Here is a 24,788-nt window from a genome sequence, read left to right on the forward strand (position 1 = left end):
GCATTTATTTTACGTTTCCTATGTTATAAACCTCAACCATTGTTATTATTTTCATTTAAAGAGCCAAGTATCTTTTAAAATAGTTTTAAATAATAAGAAAAATAATCTTTTATATCTATCCATGTAGTTAGTACTTCTGGTAATCTTGATTTCTTTCTGTATATTCATGTTTCTATTTCAGTAATTTTTCTACTGCCTGAAGGACTTCTTTTAACATTCCTTGTAGTTCAGGTCTGCTGGCAATGAATTCTTTCAGCATTTGTATGTCTGAAAATGTTTTTATTTACAGGGTATAGAGTCTTGGTTGATAATTTTTATCTTTCAGTATTTTAATGATGTTACTCTACTGTTTTCTTGCTTACATTATTTTTAGTGAGAAATCTGATGTCATCCTTATCTTTGCTTTTCTGCATATAACATGTCTTTTTTTCCTCTGACTGCTTTTAAGAACTTATTTTTATACTGGTTTTAGTAATTTGTTTATGATGAAATGATATTCCTTGGTGTAGTTTTCTTCATGATTCTTGTGTTTATGGTTTGTTGAGCTTCTTGTATCTGTGGGTTTACAGTTTTCATCAATTTGGTAATTTTTGACCTTTATTCAGAAATTGTTTCTGTCTCACCTCTTTTTCTCTTCAGGAATTCCAACTACCCATTTTTTATGCTTCTTAAAGTTACCCCACAGTTCACAGATGCTCTTTTCATCTTTTAAAAAATTCTTTTTTCTTTTTGTGTTTCACCTTGCATTGTTTCTATTGCTATGCCTTCAGGTTCACCAAGTTTTTCTTCTGCAGTGTCTAAACATCTGCTAATTCCATCCAGTGTATTTTTCATCTCAGACATTGTAGTTTTCTTTTCTTAAAGTTTAGTAGTAAGGCTATTCTGGCACAGAGTTCCAGTGGCATTCTTAAAAGAATGTTTTCAAGGAAGAACCCAAATTAAGGATTCTTTCAAGGGATTTAAAATATCCAGTAGTTAGTTCTTATAGATTAAAAGCCTTTCACATGCGTGAACTAGCATTATTTGTCTATTATAATTGTGATTTTTTTAACCTTAATATTGCTTTCTTTAATGTTTGTCATCCACTTACATTTAGTTTGATATCTATTACTTTTAAAAGTATAACTGCATTCCTTTCAGAATATCTTTATTTAGTTTAGATTCCTTTACTAAATTACATTGACACATTATTTGGATTTTTGCATTCATAAATGGCCAAAGTAGTAAACCTTTATAAATAGACCTTTTCTATGTCTAGTTTAAGAAAATGAGGCTGTAATTTCCTGGAGAATGGGCAGTTATCTTTGGAATTAGTTGATATTTTAAGGTTATTTCCTTATTAAGTTTTTGCCTTGTCAGAGAGATTTGCTTCATTTATAAATTTTCTTTCTTGCAGAGAAATTGCAACTCTGAAAATTTAAGAACAAAACCCAAGCAGTAATAATTAATAATTGTTGAAAAATATTTAAAATATTCTACTTCTTTGTCTAATATTGGATAGTCATTGGCATTTTGTAACATCTACTGGAGACAATTTATAAGAATTTTGAAATATTTTCTTAGGTAAAAGTGATACAAATAATCCTGGACCTGAAATTAATAAGATTCGGACACCAGAGAAAAAGCCTACAGAATCAAAACAGGTATGTGGTTTACCTTTAGTGAATACATTGTTCTAATGGAGTTAGTTTGATTGATCATCTTGGAATCCTGGTGTTTTAAAGAAAATTATCTACCTTTTTATGTGTATCTTTTATGTTTGTTGTTTCATGAGCGTCTGGTGGGTCATGTTGCACTCTCTCCCTCCACCTTTTCTTTGTCTACACTATTTTATTTATCAGAATACTTTTCTCAAATTGTGTTATTTAGCAATAGACTTGAATTCAGAGACTTCCAATTATAAAGTAATAAATGAAGACACAGCTATAGATGTGTTATTAAAAATTATCTCAGATTGGGAAGAGCTGTTATAGTGCGGAAGGAAGACTTAGCTTCCTCAAGTCCCTCACCTTGTCCTCTCGTCACACCTGCTGTGTGCATCCTTAACTCTTAACCTGTTTGTTCATCTGCTTTTTCTGCTTCTGTGCTCGTGAACCAGTGAGGGAAAATCAAATCATTGGTTGAATTAGTGCCACTGGAAATTCATGCTTTCTGATCTCAGCGAACCCGTGGGGTGCCTCCCCATTTCTTTTGTATGTACCTGGCTCCCTTTGCCCAGTTTTCTCAGCAGCTCTTCTGATGCCTGCTTACCTTCTACCTGTTATTCTTACGATCAGGGGATGACCTTCCCTTAGAGTGCAGTTCATCAGGATTTCACGCTCTTAACTCAGAACTTTAGTCCTCACACTTTTCCTGTGTCCTTGAACATCCTTCTATATCACCGATCTCAGAGGAAGAGTTTCCATTAAGACTTATCTCTCCTCTTTTCGGTCACCTCACAGACCTTGTCCCTTCTCTTCATTTATCTTCAGATTCTTTCCAGCTACTGGTTCTTCCTCCTCAGCCTGTAAGTAAACTGATTGATAGACTGTTTTTTTAAAAAAAACACTTTATTTGGCCTTTATTTCCTTTATATAGCTACTGCCTAGTTTCTCCTTTTTTCCCTCATCTCTTATTTGTCCCTTAACCAACACAGACTAGTATTAGGCCTTAACATTTCACTAAAACTGGTGAGCCCAAAGTGACCAGGGACTTCTCCGGTGGTCCAGTGGTTAGGACTCTGCACTTTCCCTGCCGTGGGCCCGGGTTCAATCCCTGGTTAGGGAACTAAGATCCTGCAAGTGGCACAGCCAAAGGAAAAAAAAAAAAAACTCAAAGTGACCAAATCTTATGAACATGCTTCAGTTGTAGCCTTACTTGACTTTTCTTTGGTATTTGGCACTATTTTCTACCTGTTTCTTCTTGACCATCTTTTTCCTTTTGGTTTCTTTGACACACATTTCTACTTATCACAACTCTTTCTAACATGACTCTGTCTCTTTTATAAGTTCCTGTCCACCCCTTCCCATCTGTCTCTAGTCCTTAAGTTGGGGTTTCCCAGGGTTCTGTCATGGTCCCATAACACTCTTTGCATTCTGTGCTTTCTTACCATAAACTAGTCCAATTCCACAATTTCCGTTACTTGCTCCCTGATAGTGACTTCCAAATCTGTATCTGCAGGCTCAGGCTGGCTTTAAGCAACTGTTCTCTATATTCAGGTACTTATGCCTCTTAAGCAGCTCTGACTCACAGTTTATACAACTGGAAGGGCTCAGTACCCACTGGAGGAGCTGCAGTGCCAATTAGGCAGCCAGGGGAGCTTGCTGATAGAGTAAGAGGGAAGCAGCAGTGAAAGTAGGCGTCCTGTGTGTTTGGGAACGGGTGCAGAGAGAAAGCAGAGGGCATGTGGGGCGGTACAGCAACAGCATCTGTAGTCAGAGGGCCAGGGTTAGGGTTAGAACAGAGCCAACCGGGAGAGTCTTAGGTACTGTCAGCTGAAGCCAAGATAGCCAAACGTTTCTCAGTCCTTTTTTAAAACTTTCTGTTGTGGTCTTTCCCTGTTAGGGGACTAGGCAACCTGATAGACATGTTTCATTTTCTTTTCCACCCTCATGCTTCGTCCTGGGGCCTAGGGGGAAAATGTCCTAGTTCTCCTTGACTCAGGATTAAGAGGAAAGCGATAGAGGAGAATCTAATTCTGATAATATTAGAGTCAGACTCCTTCAGACTTTACAGTCATCTCCCCTGCTTAGCCTGTTGTAGTATCATAGAGGAGCACAGTCTTGATCTAAATTTCTACGACACTGGCCCGGCTTCTTGTCCATGTAAAAGTCAGAAGTGAAGAAGGCAATTGAAACATCAGCTTATCCACATACAACCTTGACATCTAATCATGCTCTCCCTCATGCCATCAGAGTATGCCTATCAACAGTATCTTTTGGAGAAAGGTGTATCTCAGCTGAAATGTCGCTTTAGTCATTAAAAAGATGAAGACTTATAGGGGAAAATGTTTGTTTTTAAAGAGGCTTAATCAGGTTCTGAGACAGTTGAAGAGCAGGCATTGCAGCTGCTTGGGAAGACTGGGACAGAGTTATCATCCTTCTCATTTCATTTTCTACATAATTTGTATATACCCAGTAGTCTTCAGGATCTTATTGGCCAAATTTAATGTTGGTCCATTTGAGGTAGACATGAGAATTCTCTTGGGGCATGATTGGCACATCTCAGCCATTTGTGGCAATAGCTTTGTTGCCGGATTACCCCAGCTTCAATTCAGGAGCAAACTGCTTGTTCTGTCTTCTTGAGAGTGGTCAGTTTCATGTCACTTAAGATCAGACTTGTGTTTTAGAAAGATGACAGCACTCCCTAGCTTAAAAACCTTTGGTAGCTTGCCACAGTTTACAGGATTAAAAACATGTTTTTTCTCAGTATTGACTCATTCAGGGTCTTGTATAATTGGGCTTCTGCAGTTTCATCTGATTTCAAGAAGGGGAAGATTAGCATGTAAGTCCAGTTGTAGCGCTATGTGCACAGAACTTCTCGTCTCAAATCTGCTTCACTGTATAAGCTGTCACCTTTATCTCGTATGTACTTCCCTCATACTAGATAAAAAACTCCAGCTTTTTTTTTTTTTTTTTTTTTTGCGGTATGCGGGCCTCTCACTGATGTGGCCTCTCCCGTTGCGGAGCACAGGCTCCGGACGCGCAGGCTCAGCGGCCATGGCTCACGGGCCCAGCCGCTCCGCGGCATGTGGGAACTTCCCGGACCGGGGCACGAACCCGTGTCCCCTGCATCGGCAGGTGGACTGTCAACCACTGTGCCACCAGGGAAGCCCAAAACTCCAGCTTTTTATGCAAGATTATCATTATCTCTATGAAGTCACCTTTAATTTTCTCAGGCTCCAGGATGTCATCTCACGTCCTCTTACAACACCTCTAATTTTATGTTTACACGTTGGTATCCTCTACTGGACTCTAAGCCAGAGTTTAGAGCTTAGCAGACTTGTTCTGTGAAAGGCCGGATACTAAATTTTCAGGCTTTGTGGGCCGTGTGGTTTCTGTTGCAGCCGCTCACCTCTGCCATTGTAGTGAGGAAGCAGCCGTAGACAATGTGTCAACTTGCACAACTGTGGCTGTGTTCCAGTAATACTTTATGCACAGAAATCTGGTGGACTGGAAGTGGCCTGGGGGTCGTAGTTTGCCAACCCCTGCTCTGCACTCCTGGGGGTACAGACTAAGTCTGACTGCTTTTTTATCTCCAGCCCCAGGCACAGTGTCCTTGGTAGGCCCTCAGTAAGTGTTTGTTGAAGGAATAATGGCAAAAATTGACAGCCAAGCTTTTAATGCAAAGGTGATATAGTACTTTTTTTTTTGTTCACTTCAAAGTTATTTAGACTGAGACTTTTTTTATATTAATATAGATATGTTTGAGGAAGAGATGTATAAAAATAATAAAATCAGAAGGAAAGAACACATTTTAATGATTTATATCAGAAGGAAATAAATGGTTATCTTTCCAAGGAAGATAGTGTGAAAATAAAAATATTGTTTTTAAAGGAATTAAAGTGGATATGCTAATAAAATAGTAGTATCTTTCCCTGTGACTCACATTTAATATGCGGGTTTTTTTCTGTTTCATCTTTCCTAATTTAAAGAATATTCCCTCATTTGATTGTCAGAAAGTGATTTATCAGGCCCCCAGCACTCCGGCTATTACGGATAAGAATGGATCATATCTTTTAGATGTGCTAGGGGTGGGAAAAGGTGGTGAACCACAGGACTTAGATCTTCTGCAGCTAAAAAATACTTCTTCTTTTTTTAGATGGATTTGGAATCAAATCCACAGAACAGAAGTCCTGAATCACGTCCTGGTGTTGTTTATCCCAAATTTCATCGCAAAGACAATCTCAACCCAAGACACATAAATCTCCCTGTTCCTGCTCCCCACGCCCAGTATGCAGTCCCCAGTCGCCATTTTCATCCACTTCCCCAGCTGCCAAGACCGCCATTTCCAATTCCACAGCAGCACGCCTTGTCAAATCAGCAGCAGAATAATTTGCCTGAACAACCAAATCAAATGCCGACCCACCCGAATCAGGGAGTCCCGCCCCAGAATCCGCTGGGCCAGCCGCCGCCTCAGCTTTCTGCTGTCTGTCAGGCAGGCCCCAACAGTGCTTTTTTTAATACTGCGGTTTCTCATCGACCACAGTCCCCTCCTGCAGAGGCTGTGATTCCTGAGCAGCAGCCCCCTCCCATGCTGCAGGGGGGCCACAGTCCTCTGCGAGCCATTGCGCAGCCCGGCCCCATTCTTCCTTCACATCTGAATAACTTCACTGATGAGAACCCCGCAGGATTGCCTGTAGGAGAGGCTTTAGGTAAGTCCTCTGATCACTGCTGGATGTGACAAATTCAGAGATGATTTACTTAAATGACATGTGCTATACAATATTTTTTGAGTCAGGATTGATTCATTTCTTTAAATAACGCCAGCAAAAGAATCAATCAGTTACTGTGGTAATCAGAATCTAGTTCCAAATGCTATATAATACTAAGCATCCAGTTGATGTCAGGTTATGTCGTAATGTAGGTAAGGAAGAATCATCATCATCACCATAACTTTAGTTACTGGCAAGTTTAGAAAACATATGCTTTCTCCAAAACTCAAACTGTAGCCATTTCTTTCTGGAGAATATCTGGTTGTAAAAACTCTTGAAAGAATTAACTTGAAACCCTAAATGCTGAAAACATAAACTTCGCACCAATGTTTCTACAGATCGTGTGCATGGGAGTGTGGCTCTGGAAGCATTACGGCAGCAGCAGGTGCGGTTACAGCAGTGGAGTGAGCATCACGCCTATCTCAGCCAGGGCAGTGTTCCTTACCCACACCATCACCATCCTCATCCTCACCCTCACCTCCAGCATCTTCCCCAGCCGCCCATTGGATTACATCAGCCACCAGTGAGAGCAGACTGGAAGCTCCCCAGCAGTGCCGAAGATGAAGCAGAAACAGCTGACTCAAGGTATTCCAGCAGACTGACATGAGCCCCCTATTGTCCTTCTTGAGTGGTGTCCTTTTAGCCTCAGGTTGGAATATTGTCCCAAAGAAATTGGATGCCAGCCTTCTAGGTACATTGCTCCACAGTTCTGTCGATTGACTCTGAAATATAGAGCATCTTTTGAGAAGTAACTCTTCTGAAAATCTAGGCATGGACGACCCGCTGTGGCTCGTAAGTTAATGTGCCCCCTTGCTTTGCAGTCCTTCTGAAAGAAATGTACCATCACTGTGCGTGGTTTTTTCATACTCAGTCATAATGCAAAGAATGCAAAGAGGACAGAATTAAATTAGAAGTTAAAAATTATAAATTTATCATCAATATGTTTTTTTCTAGTAGCACGAAATTCTACCATCTTTTAAGTATAGATGTTTGAGTGTTCAGTCCTCATTCTAAACTTGTTTTTATGGTGTCATGTGAATGCATTGAAGTGTTTCCTAATCCCTTCTGAATAAGATCCACCATTATGGTGACCTTTTATAGCCCTCAGTTTCCAAAGGCATGTGACGACCAGGACAGTTGTTTTTAACACCAAAAGGGAAAAGAAAGAAATCAGATACTTGGGCATGTTTAGTGTCTTCAGTTCAACGCCTGTGAGTGTTAATGCTTCCTACTCTTGAGATGAATTAACATTAGTTCTGATTAAGTAGTATGCTATTGTTTGTAAAAATTACATATGTAGTTGATTAAGCTCTCCTTAACGTGATGAAGCTTTTCTTTCGTTTTCTCCTCCTCCTATTTCATCATCCTTATGTAGGTTTCAAGACTTAATCAGAGAACTGTCTAATCGTGATCAAAGTGAAACACGGGAACTAGCTGAGATGCCGCCACCTCAATCAAGACTTTTGCAATATAGACAAATTCAGACCAGGAGCCCACCAGCAGTCCCCACGCCCCCGTCCAGTGCAGACCACAGTACCCACTTTCCCAGCTTCGGTGACAGCAGCAGAGACCTCGAAGTAGCCAGCAGCCCGGCATTTCCACAGCGCCTGCCGCCACAGCTGTTCAGCTCGCCTTTCTCGCTGCCGTCGGAACACCTCGCCCCTCCTCCCTTGAAATGCCTGGCACCTGATGGAGCATGGACTTTTGCCAACTTACAGCAGAATCGCCTGATGGGGCCGGGTTTTCCCTATGGCCTACCTCCACTGCCGCCCAGGCCACCGCAGACCCCTTTTGTGCACATGCAGAGCCATCAGCCTGCTGTCAGCCAAGAGCCCTTCCACCCGCTGTCGGCTCGCACAGTGTCGTCCTCTTCGCTCCCCAGCTTAGAAGAGGTAAAATGTCCTTCTTTTGCGCTTCTCCTTTCAGGATTCGTTGATTGTGAAAAATATCAATATTTGTTTGTTTGATAATGACGGTGGACAGATCTTAACTATATTTAATAGTCTTGTAAAGATAATATTTTCTTGCAACTTATTTATTTTTCAGCTTCATTTTAAAGAGTTTATTTTTTTATTGAAGTCTAGTTGGTTTACAGTATCGTGTTAGTTTCAGGTGTACAGCAAAGTGATTCAGTTATATATATATATTTTTTTCCGATTATTTTTCATTGTAGCTTATTATGAGATATTGAATACTATTCCCTGTGTTATACAGCAAATCCTTGTTGCTTATCTGTTTTATTTATAGCATTCTGTATCGGTTAATCCCATACTCCCAATTTATCCCTTCCCCCTCTCCCTTTCCCTTTTGGTAAACCATAAGTTTATTTTCTATGTCTATGTGTCTGTTTCTGTTTTGTGTATAGATTCATCTGTATTATTTTGTAGATTCCACATATAAGTGGTACCATGGGATATTTGTCTTTCTCTGTCTGACTTACTTCACCTAGTATGATATTCTCTAGGTCCATCCATGTTGCTACAAATGGCAATATTTCATTCTTTTATATGTCTGAGAAATATTTCATTGTGTGTATGTAGGTGTGTGTATAGATGTGTGTGTATGTGTGTGTGTGCATGTGTATATATATATATATATATATATATATATATATATATATATATATATATATATATACACCCCATCTTCTTTATCCATTCATCTGTTGATGGACACTTAGGTTGTTTCCGTGTCTTGGCTGTTGTAAACAGTGCTGCTATGAACACTGGGGGTGCATGTATCTTTTCAAATTAGAGTATTTGTCTTTTCTGGATATATGCCCAGGAGTGATATTGCTAAATCATATGGTAGCTCTATATTTAGTTTCTTAAAGAACCTCCATACTGTTTTCCACAGTGGCTGCACCAACTTACATTCCCACAAACAGTGTGGGAAGATGACCATATCTCCACACCCTCTCCAGCATATTTATTATTTGTAGACTTTTTGATAATGGCCAGTCTGACCAGTGTGAGGTGATACCTCACTGTGGGTTTGATTTGCATTTCTCTAATAATTAGCGATGTTGAGCATCTTTTCATGTGCTTTTTGGCCATCCGTGTATCTTCTTTAGAGAAGTGTCTGTTTAGGTCTTCTGCCCATTTTTTGATTGGGTTGTTTGTTTTCTTGATACTGAGTTGTATGAGCCATTTGTGTATTTTGGAAATTAACCCCTTGTTGGTCAGGTCATTTGCAAATATCTTTTTTCCATTCCTTAGGTTGTCTTTTCGTTTTGTTGATGGTTTCCTTTGCTGTGCAAAAGCTTTGAAGTTTGATTAGGTCCCATTTGTTTATTTTTGCTTTTATTTCTTTTGCCTTGAGAGATTGGTCTGAGAATATACTGCTATGGTTTATATCCAAAAATGTTTGGCTGTGTTCTCTTCTAGGAGTTGTTTGGTGTCATGTCTTCTATTTAGGTCTTGAAACCATTTTGAGTATATTTTTGTATATGATGTGATGAGGGAGTGTTCTAATTTCATTGATTTACCTGAGGCTGTCCTTGGAACTTATTTTAATTTTCCCCTTTTTATTATGCTATTTCATGCTTTGTAGAATGGTCATTGTTACAACATGACCATTGCTGTTTTAGAACACTTAACATCTGACTGACTTGAGGAGGCTATTCATTCAAGAAGCTTCGTCCTGTCTGATCTGGGGAAATGGTTTTTAGTGGCTCATCTTTTTACTTACATTACATTTGTTGATTACAAATTTGTCCATTAAGGTTTTCCATAGATGTTGGTTTTCTCAGCCAGTGGTCAGCTGCAAGGGCTGTGCTCTTTCTCCTGTCATTCATCCTGGTGCTTTCTTAGACTGGGACAGTTAATACACAATGGCACTGATTCCCAAATATCAGAATTTGCAGTCTTTAACGTAGAATTGACTCTGCTAAACTAAGCAATTTAGGGTAAACTGAATTATACTTTGGTATTGCCAAAGAGCATCCTTATGGACCTTCACCGATATAAAATCTTAGTAATTCTAGGTTATAAAATTTCAAAAATGGTACCATTCGGTGTGGACTATAAAAATGTTGTCTAGCTGTTCCTGTTAAGCTTACAGTGATTAAAGGTAAGAATGTGTAAAGCTCGCGTGTTCATTATCAATCACAGATGTCTTCTTAAAGCAGGGTAAACATTTTGAATTTTGAGATATGAAAAATATTTTTTTGATATTAGCTTCATTTTGGCAGTTCCTTAATGATTTCTAAAGGCTTTAGAAATAATTTATTCATGTTTTGCAAATTTTCTGCTACAGATGCTGATTAAAAAGTGAAGTTTCATAGGGAAGCTTCTATATCTTATTTGTAGGGTTTTGGAGGTAATTTGTTCAAATTGTTCCAGTATTTATTGATTGGCTCATCCTGTATAATAACTGTCATTAAAACAACTTAATTGCTGTCTTAGCCTCATAATGTAAATTGTAAGCATAAGATGAATTGGTATTTGTATATATGTATTGTGAGGATCTAAAATTTGGAACCATACTTTTAAAGACTGGACACATATATGACATTATTTCAAATTATAATGGAATGGCTTCACAACTGAATAGTAGTAATTTTCAGTTAAGCAGTGTTTTATGTATGTGTCTACCTGTGTATTTGTTTATTTATGATAAAATTCATATAACAAAAAAATTCACCATTTTATCCATTTTAAAGTAAAGTTTAATGGATTTTAGTATATGCACAATATTGTGCAGCAACCACTGCTATCTAATTCCAGAACATTTTTTGTCACCCTTAGAGAAATGCCATAACCAATGAGCAGTTACTCCCTGATCCCTCCTACTTCCAGTCCCTAGCAGCTCATAATCTATTTTCTGTCCCTGTAGAGACTTTTGATATAAATGGAATCATACAATATGTGATCTTTCGTGTCTTGCTCCTTTCATTTAGCATAATGCTTTTGAAGCTCATCCACTTTGTGACATGTTATCAGTACTTCATTGTTTTTTATGGCTGAGTGATATTCCGTTGTATGGATATACTACAGGTTGTTTATCTGTTCATCAACTGATGGACATTTGGGTTGTTTCCATTTTTTCGCTATTATGAATAATACTGCTGTGTACATTCATGAACAAGTTTTGTGTGAAAGTATATTTTCAGTTTTCTTGTACCTGAAGTTCTTGGGTCAAATGGTAACTCTGTTTTTGAGGGGCTGCCAAACTGTTTTCCACAATGTCTTGCGCCATTTTACATTCCCACCGGCAATGTATAAAGATTCCAATTTGTCCATTTTTTAATTATAGGCATCCTAGTGGGTGTGAAGTAGTATCTCGTTTTGATTTGTGTTTCCCTAATGACTAATGATGCTGAGCATCTTTTAATATGCTTATTGGCCTTCTGTATATCTTCTTTGGAGAAATGTCTATTCAGACACTTTGTCTGCTTTGAAAAACAATTGTCTTTTTGTTGTGGAGCCATGAGGGTTTTTATGTATATCCTGAATACTAGGTTCTTATCACATATAATTTGCAATATTTTCTCTCATTTTGTCTTTTCCCCCTCTTGAGAGTATCCTTTGATGCACAAAAGTTTTTAATTTAGATAAGGTCCAATTTATCTGTTCTCTCTTTGGTCGTTCTGCTTCTGGTGTCATGTCTAAGAAACTGTTGTCTAATCCAAGATCACAAAGATTTACATCTACCTTTCCTAGTTTTATAGTTTTAGTTCTTACATTTAATTCTTTGATCCGTTTTGAGTTAATTTTTGTACATTTTATGAGTTACGTGTCTAATTCATTATTTTGCATGTGGTTGTTCAGTTTTCTTTGCACCATTTATTGAAAAGACTATTCTTTCTCCATTTTATGGTCTTGGCAACCTTGTTAGAAATCAATTGACCTCAGACCTATGGGTTTATTTCTGGGCTCTAAATTCTCTTCATTGATCTATATATGTCCTTATGCCATACCACGCTGGCTTGTATACTGTAGCTTTGTAGTGAGTTTTGTATTTGGAAGTATGAGTCTTTGGTACTTTGTTCTTCTGTTTCAAGATTGTTTTGGCTATTCTGGGTCCCTTGAATTACCATATGGAATTTAGGGTTAGTTTGTCAGTTTCTGCAAAAAAAAACCTAGCTGGGATTTTAAAAGGGATTACATTAAATTTGTAGATTAACTTGGGAAGTATTGCCATCTTAACAATATAAAGTCTTCTGGTACCTGAACATGGTACCTTTCCATTTATTTAGGTCTCTTAAAATTTCTTTCAACAGTATTTTGTAGTTTTCCAATTATAAGTCTTACACTTCTTTTGTTAAATTTATTCCAAAGTATCATATTATTTTTTTGTGCTATTGTACATGGAATTGTTTTCTTAGTTTCATTTTTTGGATTGTTCACTGCTAGTGTTTAGAAGTGCAATTGATTGTATATCTGCAAACTTGCAGAACTCTTTATTAGCTCTAATAGATTTTTTTGTGTAGGATTTTTTGTGTAGAATATAATGTCATCTGCAAATATAGTTTTGTTCTTTCCTTCCAATCTAGATGTCTTTTATTTCTTTTTCTTGCCTAATTGCCCGGCCAGAACTTCTAGTATAATGTTTAGGGTACATTTGGGGCAAAATTAGAGGAAGACAAGCATTTCCGGCGTGAGTTTTCCAAATTTCCTTCTGTTATTGATTTCTAATTTCACTCCATGTGGTTGGAGAACTTACTTTGTATAATTCTAATCTTTTAAAATTTATTGAGACTTGTTGTATGGCCTATCCTGGAGAATGTTTCAGGTACACTGGGGAAGAATGTATATCTTGCTCTCGTTGGGTGGCACGTTCTATAGATATGTTAGGTCTGTTTGGTTTATATTGTTCAAATTTTCTCTTTCCTTTGGGTCTGCTGTCTAGGTTTTATATCCATTATTGAAAGTAGGATGTTGAAGTCTCCAAATATTATTGTTGAATTGTGTAGTTCTCCTTTTAATTCTGTCACTTTATGCTTCATGTATTTTGGGGTTCTGTCCTTAGGTTTACATATGTTTATAATTGTTACGTCTCCATGTCTACCTTTTATCATTATATGATATCCTTTCTCTCTCATAACAATTTTTGTCTTCAAGTATGTTTTTTTCTGATATTTGTATAGCCACCCCAGCTCTCTTTTGGTTACCGTTTGCATGGAATGTCTTTTCTCATCCTTTTGCCCTTTGATTTTGTTGTCATTTGTTTGTTTAGTGATTTTTCTGAACTCATTTTTTAAATTTAATTTTAAGTTAATTTTTAAATTTTGAACGCATTTTTTAAAGTCAGTATTTGTTGTGTGTGGCCTCTGAAGTTTTTCTTCCATGGGCTTAATGATCAACTAGTCATTGCCCAGAGATTTCCTTAAACACCCCATTCCAAAAACATTGCCCAGTTTTTGCAGAGGCATCTGTGTGTATGTGTGTTTGCGCACACCTTCCATACTCAGCTGGGCAGTTTACACCTCTGCTTTAGCTTTAACTTCCTGCTTCTCCAGCCTCCAGATCAGCCAGAGGTGAGAACTTTTCCGGCCTTTCCTGAGCACATGCACAGCATGTGTGTGGTTTTCTAGATTCCCAGGGAGGAACAGGTCGGAGCTATTCAAAGTCTTTATTCCCTAAAGTATCTTATAAGCCAGGCTTTCCTCCAAAGCTTTTTGTTAGTCTGTTGTTTGGTCCAACTGCTATCCATTGCTTCAGGCAGCAGCAACTAAAACATCGGCCTTGTAAATATTTTCAGTATGGCCCTTTCAGCACTGGTTGAGTTCTGAGTTAGTTAAGTCAAGTGTTGTTTTGTACCAGACAGGTCAAAGCAAATAATTACAGCTCTTTGACGGTGAGGTCCCTTCTGCTCTGATTGTAGCGCTGGAAACGCAGGGTCTTATTTTCAAGGCTACCTCTCAGCTGGAGAAGCAGGGGCATGGGCCTACGGTAAATGAAAATACCGCAAATCTTGCTCTTCTTACTGAAATTTTCTGGTTTCTCTTGATTAAGTGCTCCCCTGGTTGCTGCAAGCTTTAGTTTCCTAAATTCCAAGGAAGTTGATTGTGACAGTTTTTGTCAGTTTTTTCATTGCTTTTATGGAGGTCCTCGTTCCACCATTTTTACTGATAACCCTTGTGATATTTTTATCTAACCAGTGGAATGAGTTCATAATGTTTGGGGGAAATAACATGCCACAGTTTTGATAAGGTTTTATAAAGTTTTGTACTTTGCTAAATAATGTTGGATACTGAATAGTGTACCTTTTAATCATTGATCTATTTAAATGTTTCTTAGTTTTGGAATTTAAGTTCTCTGTACCTTCGAGCTCTTAACATTTGTTATTACTGTTTAGCTCTGAGTGCATGAATAAGTACCTTCAATTGTCAGTGGGTTCTTAGAGTGCAATTACTTTTGCAAAAACATTTGGTCACCTTTATTTTGATGCATGAGATTCACAAATGATGACTGACTTGCAACACTGAAGAAAATACCTTGACAAGGAAAATACTATTTTTACCACATTTGCAGGATTTGACGTTTTCAGTACATTAGGATAACTTCTGTCTGTTATGTTGTACAAAACGATTTTGCATGAATCATCTCACAGAATGAATGGTTTATATGTTTGCTGTTTATTTCCAACCTTTTAAAATAATTTCCTTAACATTAACAATACAGAAAAATGTGTTATTTCCCTACCTACTGTTAACTCGTTCATTGCTAGAAACCTTGGTAGATGAAGCTTATGTTGGATGAAAACATCTAGATGTTAGCTTAACAGTTAACTTGAACAGATGGTTTTTCATGTTGTGTTTCATTAGTTTTCTCTTTTTTTATAATAATTTTGATTTTCTTTTGACAAATTATATACCTGGTCAGCATGGAAAATGTGGAAGTTAGAGAAATTATTCCTCATTTCGCTATACCAGGATAGCTACTGTAATGTCGGGGAGGAAGAAATTTCCTCTACCCTTCTAGGTTCTTCTGGTCTGAGAATTAAATTGACATGAGACAGCTTAATAGGAGAAAATCGAACAAAGTTTAATATCATATGTACATGGGAGAGACCCAGGAAAACTGAGTAACTCACCAAAATGGTCAAAGCCCTCACCTTAAATACCATCTTCAGCTAAGACAAAAGCATGTGGGGTGGTGGTTGGAGTTCAGAGTGCAGGAAGGCAGTTGGCTTGGAGATGGAAAATCAGGTGTGTGGTTTGCCGGCAGTGCAGCCAGTGGGACCCAGAGAGGAATTTTAACAAACAGGCTTTGCTGGGTTCCTCCCTGTCTAGACACTTAGTTCGCACTACAGTGATCTCTGGTGACAGCTCCCTTCCTGGAACAGGTCCTCTTTCTGCATTCTTTTAGGCAGTTATCGGGAACGTCAGAGGTTCTTCCTGAGCCTTTTGGGCCTTAAGGACAATCAGCCTAAGTTAACCCTCAAGCCAGAGAGACATTTTGGGGTAGCCAATTTTGTTCACCTACAGTAACAGATAGCTTTTCATAGCGTTCACAGGTGCGAACATGTGACTGTCATGGAGGGAGATTACTTGTTGGAGACGTGAAACAATTTTTTTCCCTAATTGCTGTGCTCAGTTATATCACCCCATCAAACCTTTCTTTCTGCCAGGTCAAGATCCCTAAACGTGATCCTGATCCTATTCTATGACACTTTTTGCTACTTAAAATTTTTAGGGTCTTCTCATTTAGATGTTTAAGGCGTCAATCCATGGATTTTCCTTACCTACCTCAAATGCAGCAAAAGCCCTGGCCCTCGGCTGCTTGGATGGAGCTAGGGCTCTGTGGTTTGGTCACAGTGCCTGCACCCTCTCCCACTTCTAGTTCTTTACTGATGTGATGAGACAAGGAGAACACAGAGCGGGGGTGCCCTCCTTACCGGACCAGGTTACAGACCATTCCTGATTGAAAACAGATGGATAAATCGCTCCAATTTGATTTTACATTTCAGTGTAAGGTTGAGGTTGTGATTTAATTTTCTCCAAATGTTTAGCCAGTTGTTTTCATACTCTTTATTAAATGATTGCATATTCACTAAATAGAATAGTAGCTTTCTTGTTAAATACTAAATTCTTTATAATACCACTGTATCACATTTGTGTTTCAACTCACTGCTGTTGGGGGAGGGGGAGATGAGATGCAAGGAGCAGCAATAGAAGTTAACTCTTGGCTTCTGAACTTCCAAGGATTCAGTTTCTAGTAGTTTTGGCATGATTTAGGATTTTTTCAAGGGTAATTTTGATCTGAATGAGGTTTTTCACTTTGCATGATAACTTTAGAGTCTAATCTCTGAGTAAGATGCAGTTCTTCAGTATATACTGCAATCTGTTTCTGGACTTTCTATTTTTCTCCTCATCTATCTATATGTTTCTGTACCAGAATTACAGTGTTTTAATTTTTGAGGCTTTCTGGTATTCTAATTTGATAGTGTGATGTCTCCCTTATTACTTTTGTTTTTTTCTTCCAGTTTCGGTTTGGGGAGTGCCGGGGAGAAGAGGTTATTCTCTGGTTTTTCTACTAGAAGTTTAGAATACCTGTGTGAACTCCTCCCCCCGAAACAGAAACAAAAACCTTTCTTAGGTTTTAATTTCAGTTACATCAAATGGATAGCTTAAATTGGGGGAAATTTTGTCTTTACAAATATTTTAAGCCTCTCATTTAGGAACTGGACAGTCTTCAATATTTTAATTTTTTTTTTCCTTCTTCCCTCCTTCTCTTCCTTTTTTCTTTGTTTTCTGTGTGTTCCTCTGTAAAATTCTGTAGTGTTTTCATTTCTGGTTAAATTTATTCTTAGGTTGATTTTTCCTTGCTTTTTGTTTATGAACAGGACCTTTTTTTTCCCCCCTATTATACTTTCGAGTTATTTTATCTTGAGAGATAAATCCTCATTCTTCTTAAGTGGAGATAGTTTTACCATGTTAAAAAAACTTGTGTTTAACATAGAGCCAGCAGCGCAGAACACTGGTGCAGAACAAAGCTTTTGCCATTTAAGGGGTACTTTGCCATGAAATAGTTTGATTAAAAGTCCTCACTAGTAATAAATGGAAATTCCTTTTAAAAGTGTCATTGTACAAGTCTCCAAACGTTTATGAAGCTGCACATTTTTGTGCTGCAGTGGTGGTATTGTTGTAATGGCCTTCTAACAAAAACGGAATTCTTGTAAGTCACTCATTCTGATCAGCTTCCTATAAATCAGCATTTGCTTATGCCATCTTAGAGATGACGAGTAAGCCTCTGTGACGTATCTGCTTTGAAACAGTTCTGTCTTATGTGTTGGCTTTTGAGCAAAGACACTTTTTAACCCATCTGTTTATTTTCATTTTTTCTTTCAAACAGCTAGTTTTGAGGTTAGTTTTCAAAACTGTTTTCAGGAAGTACTTGTCCTTCAATACTCAACGATTTCAATACTGTTGTCTAATCATTCTCCCTCTCCCCCGCCAAGTCTCCTTCTATGGAGCAAGGTATTATTGTACAGATGTAGCTTGAAGATTATATTCTTGGCTGATCAACGTAGTCTGCCTATTCTGACTTTAAAGGTGGATGGATGATGATAGGTCATGATTTATGTTGCATAACCAGGTAGTATTGCTGTACTCTCAGAAGTGTCTTCTCAGATCGTCACTGTGTGGTATCTAATAAACCGTCTAATGCATATAACAGAGACAGTGATCAACAAATTCATAAATTAGACCTGTAATTTAAGCATGAATATGCTTAAATTATCAAAGCTAATCATTTAAATGAGATGCTCTATTTTAATTAAAGTTTCTGGCACCATAGTTAATGAGACTTGGAATTTCCACCAGAGCATTTAGCTCTTCCTTAGTGATTAGCTTTGATAGTATAATTATAAATAGAGCCCTAATTCATTAAGTTGCTAACCTTTCCCCCAGTTATTTATTTATACATATACATGTGAATGGCTTGCTAACCTTATACATTAGAGGTGTACCGTATAAAACGGTGGTAAGCAGATTATGAATTTTTACTTAAACTGACAACAATCTTTAAAAATAGAAATTCATACATGAGTTTAGTCATTTAGCTTTTTCTTCTTAAATGGCTTTTGAAACTTTAGCATTACACTTTGATTTTTAGAAGGAGATATTAGCAGTGGACTTAGAAAATAATGATCATATGTTTAGCAACATAACAAATTCACAGTTTAAGCATGAAGAATGTTTATAAACACACAAGCATATATGGAGTCCATACTGAACCCAGGACTAAGGATCTCCGACAGAGGAGAATAAGCCTTTAAGGAATAAATAATGAAATTATTGAAGACCTGAGGACTCTAAAATTAAATTCTGCATGCCAGTCATTGATAGGGTTGCCATCTAGAAGTAAAGGAACAGTCTGATCAGCAGGAGATGTATGTAGAAAGAGTAGTCTTACTCTTCAGGAAAAAAACTGAGAACTGGGCAGAAGCAACAGGAAACAAAAAGTGGTCAGGAAATAAGAAGAAAGAAAAGAAAAGGTGAAAAGTATAGTTTATATATTTGAACAGCCTAAGGGCCCACAGGACTGAAGTGTAGGTGGAAATAAAAGGGCGTTCTCTGTCAGAAATATATATATATATATTTATAGGCAAGGGATCTTTTTCTCAAATTTTTGTTTGCGGGCCCTTCTCTTTCAGTGTACTTCATAGGAATTTCCCTCTGTGGGGAGAAAATCTGAAATTTTAAACTCATTGCCCATAATGCATTTTATTGTAATCAGTTAGCATGCTCTCTATAGTTTTTTGAATTTACATAACTTAAATAGGCTTGTGTATGTCATAACACTTTAATTATTTTAGCAAATACATCAAATTGTTGATGGCTGTTAAGGTCGGTGATGGATTATGTTTGGACTTTTTACTAATAAAAAGTTAAAATATTTTCTCATTGACAAAGACTTTGATTTTTTGAAGGCTTTAAAGTAAAACTTAGAACTTTGGGATTAGTCAAGGCCTTGAAGATCATTTATTCTAACTCCTCCTTTTAAAAAGAAACTGAGGCAGTGAGATGTTGAAGGACTTAGAGCTTAAGCAGTTACTAATCACAGCAGAGCTGAGACTCCTGACCTCCGGTCTTGTGTTGTTTCTGGAGCATCACACTGTTGTTCATATCCTCATGCCACAAATAAGGTTTATTCCGAGAAAGCAGGAAGTGATTGCAGTTACATGAAGTAGACGTGGCAGGTGGGTGGGTGAGGCCAGGGGTGAGACAAATCATGTTCTTGGGACCAAATAATTAAATCTTCAATTATATGAAGTTCTCCTTTTCGGAGAAGGGGAGGGATGGTGGTGGAGAGAGAAGGAGATGGTTCATTTTAGAATTCCGTATTCTTAGAGCTCTCCAGTTCTACCTACTAAATGTTTGACAGCTCAGATAATTAATTTGGAGATCTCAACTATCAGAAGATTAACTATAAGGAATTTATTTCTCAGTGTTCTTTAAAAATTAAACAATTCTCTGGCATTACCTTGTTTTCTGAAATTAATTATGATAACTATGATTCTTCATAGTTATAATTATTCTTCAGAGTTATCATAGCTGTGAGTTGAAGGTAAACTTCTGTGTACTATTTTATTTATGTCAAGCTGACATATTTTCATCGTAAAAGGGATTGTGGTCTATAATTGATAACTTGACTGTTTCACATTCAAGAAGAGTTGACAAGAGCCAGAATGAGTCAAGGTAGCTCCAAATGTCACAGCAGTGAACCTGACATTTCTCTCTTAGATGTAATATTGCATTCCTTCTAGTATCTCCTCTATTACCTTGTGTTTGGATGTAGGAAAAGAACATTGCTTGGTGGGAAAATACTATTTGCAGAGTGTAAGTGCCCTTGCCTGTGAAATGCTTTCAAATGGTATTTGTCTTTATTTAGACCTAAATTGATTTTAATGCACTTTGGTACAAAGTCACGTTCATTTTAGTATACCTTTCTTTCAAGAAAAACAAAACAAAACCCAGAGATAAATTTTTGCTTCTATTATGATTGAATCTTATGAACCTAATGTGACATTGACGTTTTCAAACTTCTGTTAAGATAATGCATTTTATTTTTAAAATAATTATTTTAAAATAATATAAAAGAAATGGTGGAGAGTGGCATAATTATTTAGGTGAGAGATGATGGTGGTTTGGACTATGATGGAGCAGTAGTAATGGCGAGAAGTAAATTCAAGGTCCGTTTGTAGCTAAGATCTACAGGGATTCCTGATGGATCCGATGTGATATGAAATGCGGTGAAATAGAACCACCTCTTTCTTGTTTCTGCTAGCTACATTTCAGTTGCTCAACAGCCACGTGTGGCTCAGCGCCGTTTTACTGAACAGTGCAGGTCCCCAGAATCTCCCACACCGCGGAAAGGTCTTTTGGACAGAATTGCTCAACTGAAAGGCTCACACCCTTCAGCTCTTTGAAACTGTCTTGTATTATTTCTTTGCTAATTGCCTACCATCTTTTTTTCTCTGTTTCTCACTTCCTGAAGCTTCTGTTGATAAGATGTTAGACTTCCTGGATTCTTCAGATTCTTTCTTCCTCTCACATTTTAATGTTTGTATTTTTCCTGCTGTCTGAGATTTCCTTCATCTTACCTACAGACCCTTCTATCACACTTTACATTTGAGCCCTCAAATTCTTTTTTTTTTTTTTTTTAATTTATTTATTTTTATATTTATTTTTGGCTGCGTTGGGTCTTCGTTTCTGTGCAAGGGCTTTCTCTAGTTGCGGCAAGTGGGGGCCACTCTTCATCGCGGTGCGCAGGCCTCTCACTATCGCGGCCTCTCTTGTTGTGGAGCACAGGCTCCAGACGCGCAGGCTCAGCAGTTGTGGCTCACGGGCCCAGTTGCTCCACGGCATGTGGGATCTTCCCAGACCAGGGCTCGAACCCGTGTCCCCTGCATTGGCAGGCAGATTCTCAACCACTGTGCCACCAGGGAAGCCCCCCTCAAATTCTTTAATTTCCAAGAGTTCTTCCTTCTCAGGTTTTTCCTTTTTCATAGCATCTTATTTTTGTTTTTATAAATGCAGTGCCTTTTCTGAGGAAACCAATTGAGAGTTTGTTGTTGTTGTTTTGTCTTAGATTTTTAGTAAGAACTAAAAAAGCATTTAAAAAATATTTTAAAAACATCATTGCTACTTCTTTTTCCTGGGCCCTCCTTTTTTCCTGTTTATTTGTGACCATCTTTTACGCTGGAGACTCCCTTTAAATGTCCGGTAACCCTTGATTATCTGTGTCCCTGAAAAGCAGTTTGGGAGTTTTACGTTTCCTTAATGACTCACTGCCGGGCAGGCTTTTCCCTGGGGACTTTTTAATGCTTGAATCTTCTGCTTGTTGCGGAGGAGTGCAGAGTGGGACTACTTGTTCTCTGTACAGACTTTCAGTTAATCCCCCCAGTTTTATCCCTTCGTCCTCCCTTCACTTTCCATTGTAGCTTGTGTTTCTGAGGCCCGAGCCTCTCTGGAATTCTGCAGAGTGGACTGATTCTCCTCTCAACTGGTAGCTCTAACTCCATCCTTCTTCCACAGACACAGTCTTCCATGTGTTCCAGAAATGTGTCCTATGTTGATGGCCAGTCATCCAGTCTTGACTGTTATAGATCCTTTATGTTCAATTTATTATTACTGTAGTGGAGTCTTGGGCCAGTCTCCACCATTAACTGGGAATCATGCCTTTAAAAAAAATACTGTTTCAGAAGTTATCAAGTCCTTTTCAATAGATTACATGGCATGAACCCATAGACATTACTGTTGCAAACTACAGTTTATCCAGCACACATTGCCTGGCTTGCTAATATTGATTGTTTTTAATCTTATAGTGATACTCCTCTCCTAGTTTCTTTCTTCCTAGGTAACTCGACAAAACTATAGCACATTGCTTTAGACGTAAGATGATAACCTTACTGGGAGCTAAATTGAAGTAAGTTAGTAGAGCCCAAGAGTGTTCTATAGTCAGGAATTTCTTCTTCAAAGCTTGGGGAAATTAAATAGAAAATATGGCATGTATTCAACATTAAATGTTTAAATCCTTTTGTTGAATACTTATTGAGGACTTTTAGGTTCTAGGCATGGTGTTTAGGTGCCGGGAATACACAAGTGAGTAAGGTCTGATTTCTGCGCCACAGTCTTTGCATGTCCTTGACATTTTAATTTAGGTCAAGGTTACATTGCCTCTTCTTGGATCACACAAATCCAGGCCAAAAACATATTTTTAGATTAAAAGAAAAACGTGAGCATCTCCAAAGAATCAATTTTGTTAGTGAACCAATAACCTTCGTACTGTATGAAAATTTATAGTTGAACAAGATATAGAGCGATGGAATTTAGTGGTATTTTATACCAGTAAATTTGTAAAGTTGTGAAAAATTATTAAATATCCTAGAAATGAGGTAAAACTCAGAGAGTACAGAGTGGATAGTCCAGATTTGTTTTTTTTTTTTTTTTTTTAACTTGTTCAGTGGTTTTTTAGAAAATTAAATTTGACTAGTTTGAGTGCCAGGAATGTATTCTTTAGTTTATCACAGCATAACTCCATATTGTTCAACACCTGGTCTGATTTACATTACACATTTAGGTTATAGACCTGGTCCTACGGGCATTAGAATTTTCCAGCTTTAAATGAGTGAAGAAATAAAGTGCAGCTATTAAATATGATGTAATAAATGAATTTTCATGACATAAAAAGATATCTGTGATATTTTAGTGAGAAATTACCAGGTTGTATATATCATTTTAAATGAATGTGTATGTTTATATGCATACAGGGGAAGATGCTCATAATACCTGGTTTTCTACTTTTAGTGATGTTAAGTTGATTAACATTTATCAGTGATCAGATGATAGCAGTCTGATCCACCAGTTTTTAAAGTTCCCAGCGACCTTTCAGATTTAGCAGCTATTGATGATTCTTGTTTAGAACTGTTGTTTCATTAGAGATGGCAAAATGGCGATTTTAAAATTCTTTTAATTTCTTTTGTATCTATTTTTCTTCTATGAAAGAGAACTTCTCCTTACTAAATGTTTCATTCCTTCAAATCTGGTCTATATAGAAAAAATGAGTAGTTCTTGCCCTTTGTTTTCTTGCCATAAATTTTCAGAGTAATGAATTGGTGCCTTAGCAGGCCCCAGAGATGACCACTCAGGCTCCCCTCACCTTTTTTTCCTTTGGAATATCATCATGAGTCAGGTATCATTATATATTTGAGTTTTCAGTTCATTGTAGCCATTCTACAGTGTGACACACTGTTATGTCTCTGGCCAGTGGGAGCCCCTTCATATTGGTGGCTGTGTTCTTTGACATATTGACAGTGACCTTTGGTAGCTTCCTTGCTTTCAGGCGGGACAAGATGTCTCTAGCTCATCTCGTACATGTTCCGCCCCTGACCAGGAATCAGGTGTTTCTCAGGGCAGCCCTGATGGAGACTGTAGTCTGGTACTGAAGGTGCTCTCTGGTACTGAAGGTGCTCACTGGTACTGCTTGTCCCTGCTTTTTCAGTGGGCAGAGCCGGGAAGTACTTTGTTGTTGGTTTTTTTTCTTGCAGTACACAGGGCTCTCACTGCTGTAGCCTCTCCCGCTGCGGAGCACAGGCTCCGGACACGCAGGCTCAGCGGCCATGGCTCACGGGCCCAGCCGCTCCGCGGCATGCGGGATCCTCCCGGAACTGGGGCACGAACCTGTGTCCCCTGCATCGGCAGGCGGACTCTCAACCACTGCGCCACCAGGGAAGCCCAGTACTTTGTTTTTTGAGAGAAAAATAAATCATGAGTTCATATTGATATTTCCAAGTCAATGAAGGATTATAGGGTTTTTAATATTTGTATTTTTCACTTTACACTAAAGATCATTGTTCCTAATAAATGACTAACAACTAGCTATTTGCTTTATATGTATATACATACACATAGATAAGATATAGATAGATAAGGGTGTGTGTGTAATAGTTTCACACACACTGGTGTTAAATTAGCAGTAAATGCAGTTGAAGACATCTGTGTGATTCATTTTGTCCTAAGGCTATATCCCACAGATATATTTAGTTAAAATACTGGATTTTAAAGGTATCTGAAATAATTCTTCTATGTGTGGTTATAGCACTCATTCAATAAACATTTGTGTTTATTTCTATTTGTTTTTAGGTTTCAAATCTAATTTTGATTTTAAGAAGCACTTATCAGTACATGGTCCCAAAGTCCAAATTATAAAACAAGTGATATTCACAGGTTAAACTTCCATTCCTGTCTCTACTCCTTCCTTATCCCTTCCCCCTATAGAAAAAAATTATTTTTTAAATGACATTTATTGCTTTCTTTCTAATTTCACAAGCAATACATATTCATGGCAGACAACTAGAAACACATAAAAGCATAAAGTAAAGAATAACAATCAGCCACAATCTCCACCCTCCAGAGATAACCACC

General features: G+C 37.8%; 1 protein-coding gene across 6 annotated transcripts in view; it reads left to right on the top strand.

Moving 5' to 3' along the window:
* The window catches only part of HELZ (helicase with zinc finger), a 179,075-nt gene that overhangs the window by 132,359 nt on the left and 21,928 nt on the right, over positions 1-24,788 (top strand). For all 6 annotated transcript variants that reach the window (XM_081219682.1, XM_081219680.1, XM_081219685.1 and 3 more), the window contains 4 exons: positions 1,564-1,643; positions 5,800-6,352; positions 6,751-6,997; positions 7,788-8,304. In XM_081219682.1, the coding sequence (XP_081075808.1) occupies positions 1,564-1,643; positions 5,800-6,352; positions 6,751-6,997; positions 7,788-8,304 (1,397 nt within the window). The remainder of the gene's footprint in view (positions 1-1,563; positions 1,644-5,799; positions 6,353-6,750; positions 6,998-7,787; positions 8,305-24,788) is intronic.

Source organism: Mesoplodon bidens, assembly GCF_964165515.1.
Source record: "Mesoplodon bidens genome assembly, chromosome: 19".
Classification (NCBI taxonomy): Eukaryota; Metazoa; Chordata; class Mammalia; order Artiodactyla; family Ziphiidae; genus Mesoplodon; species Mesoplodon bidens.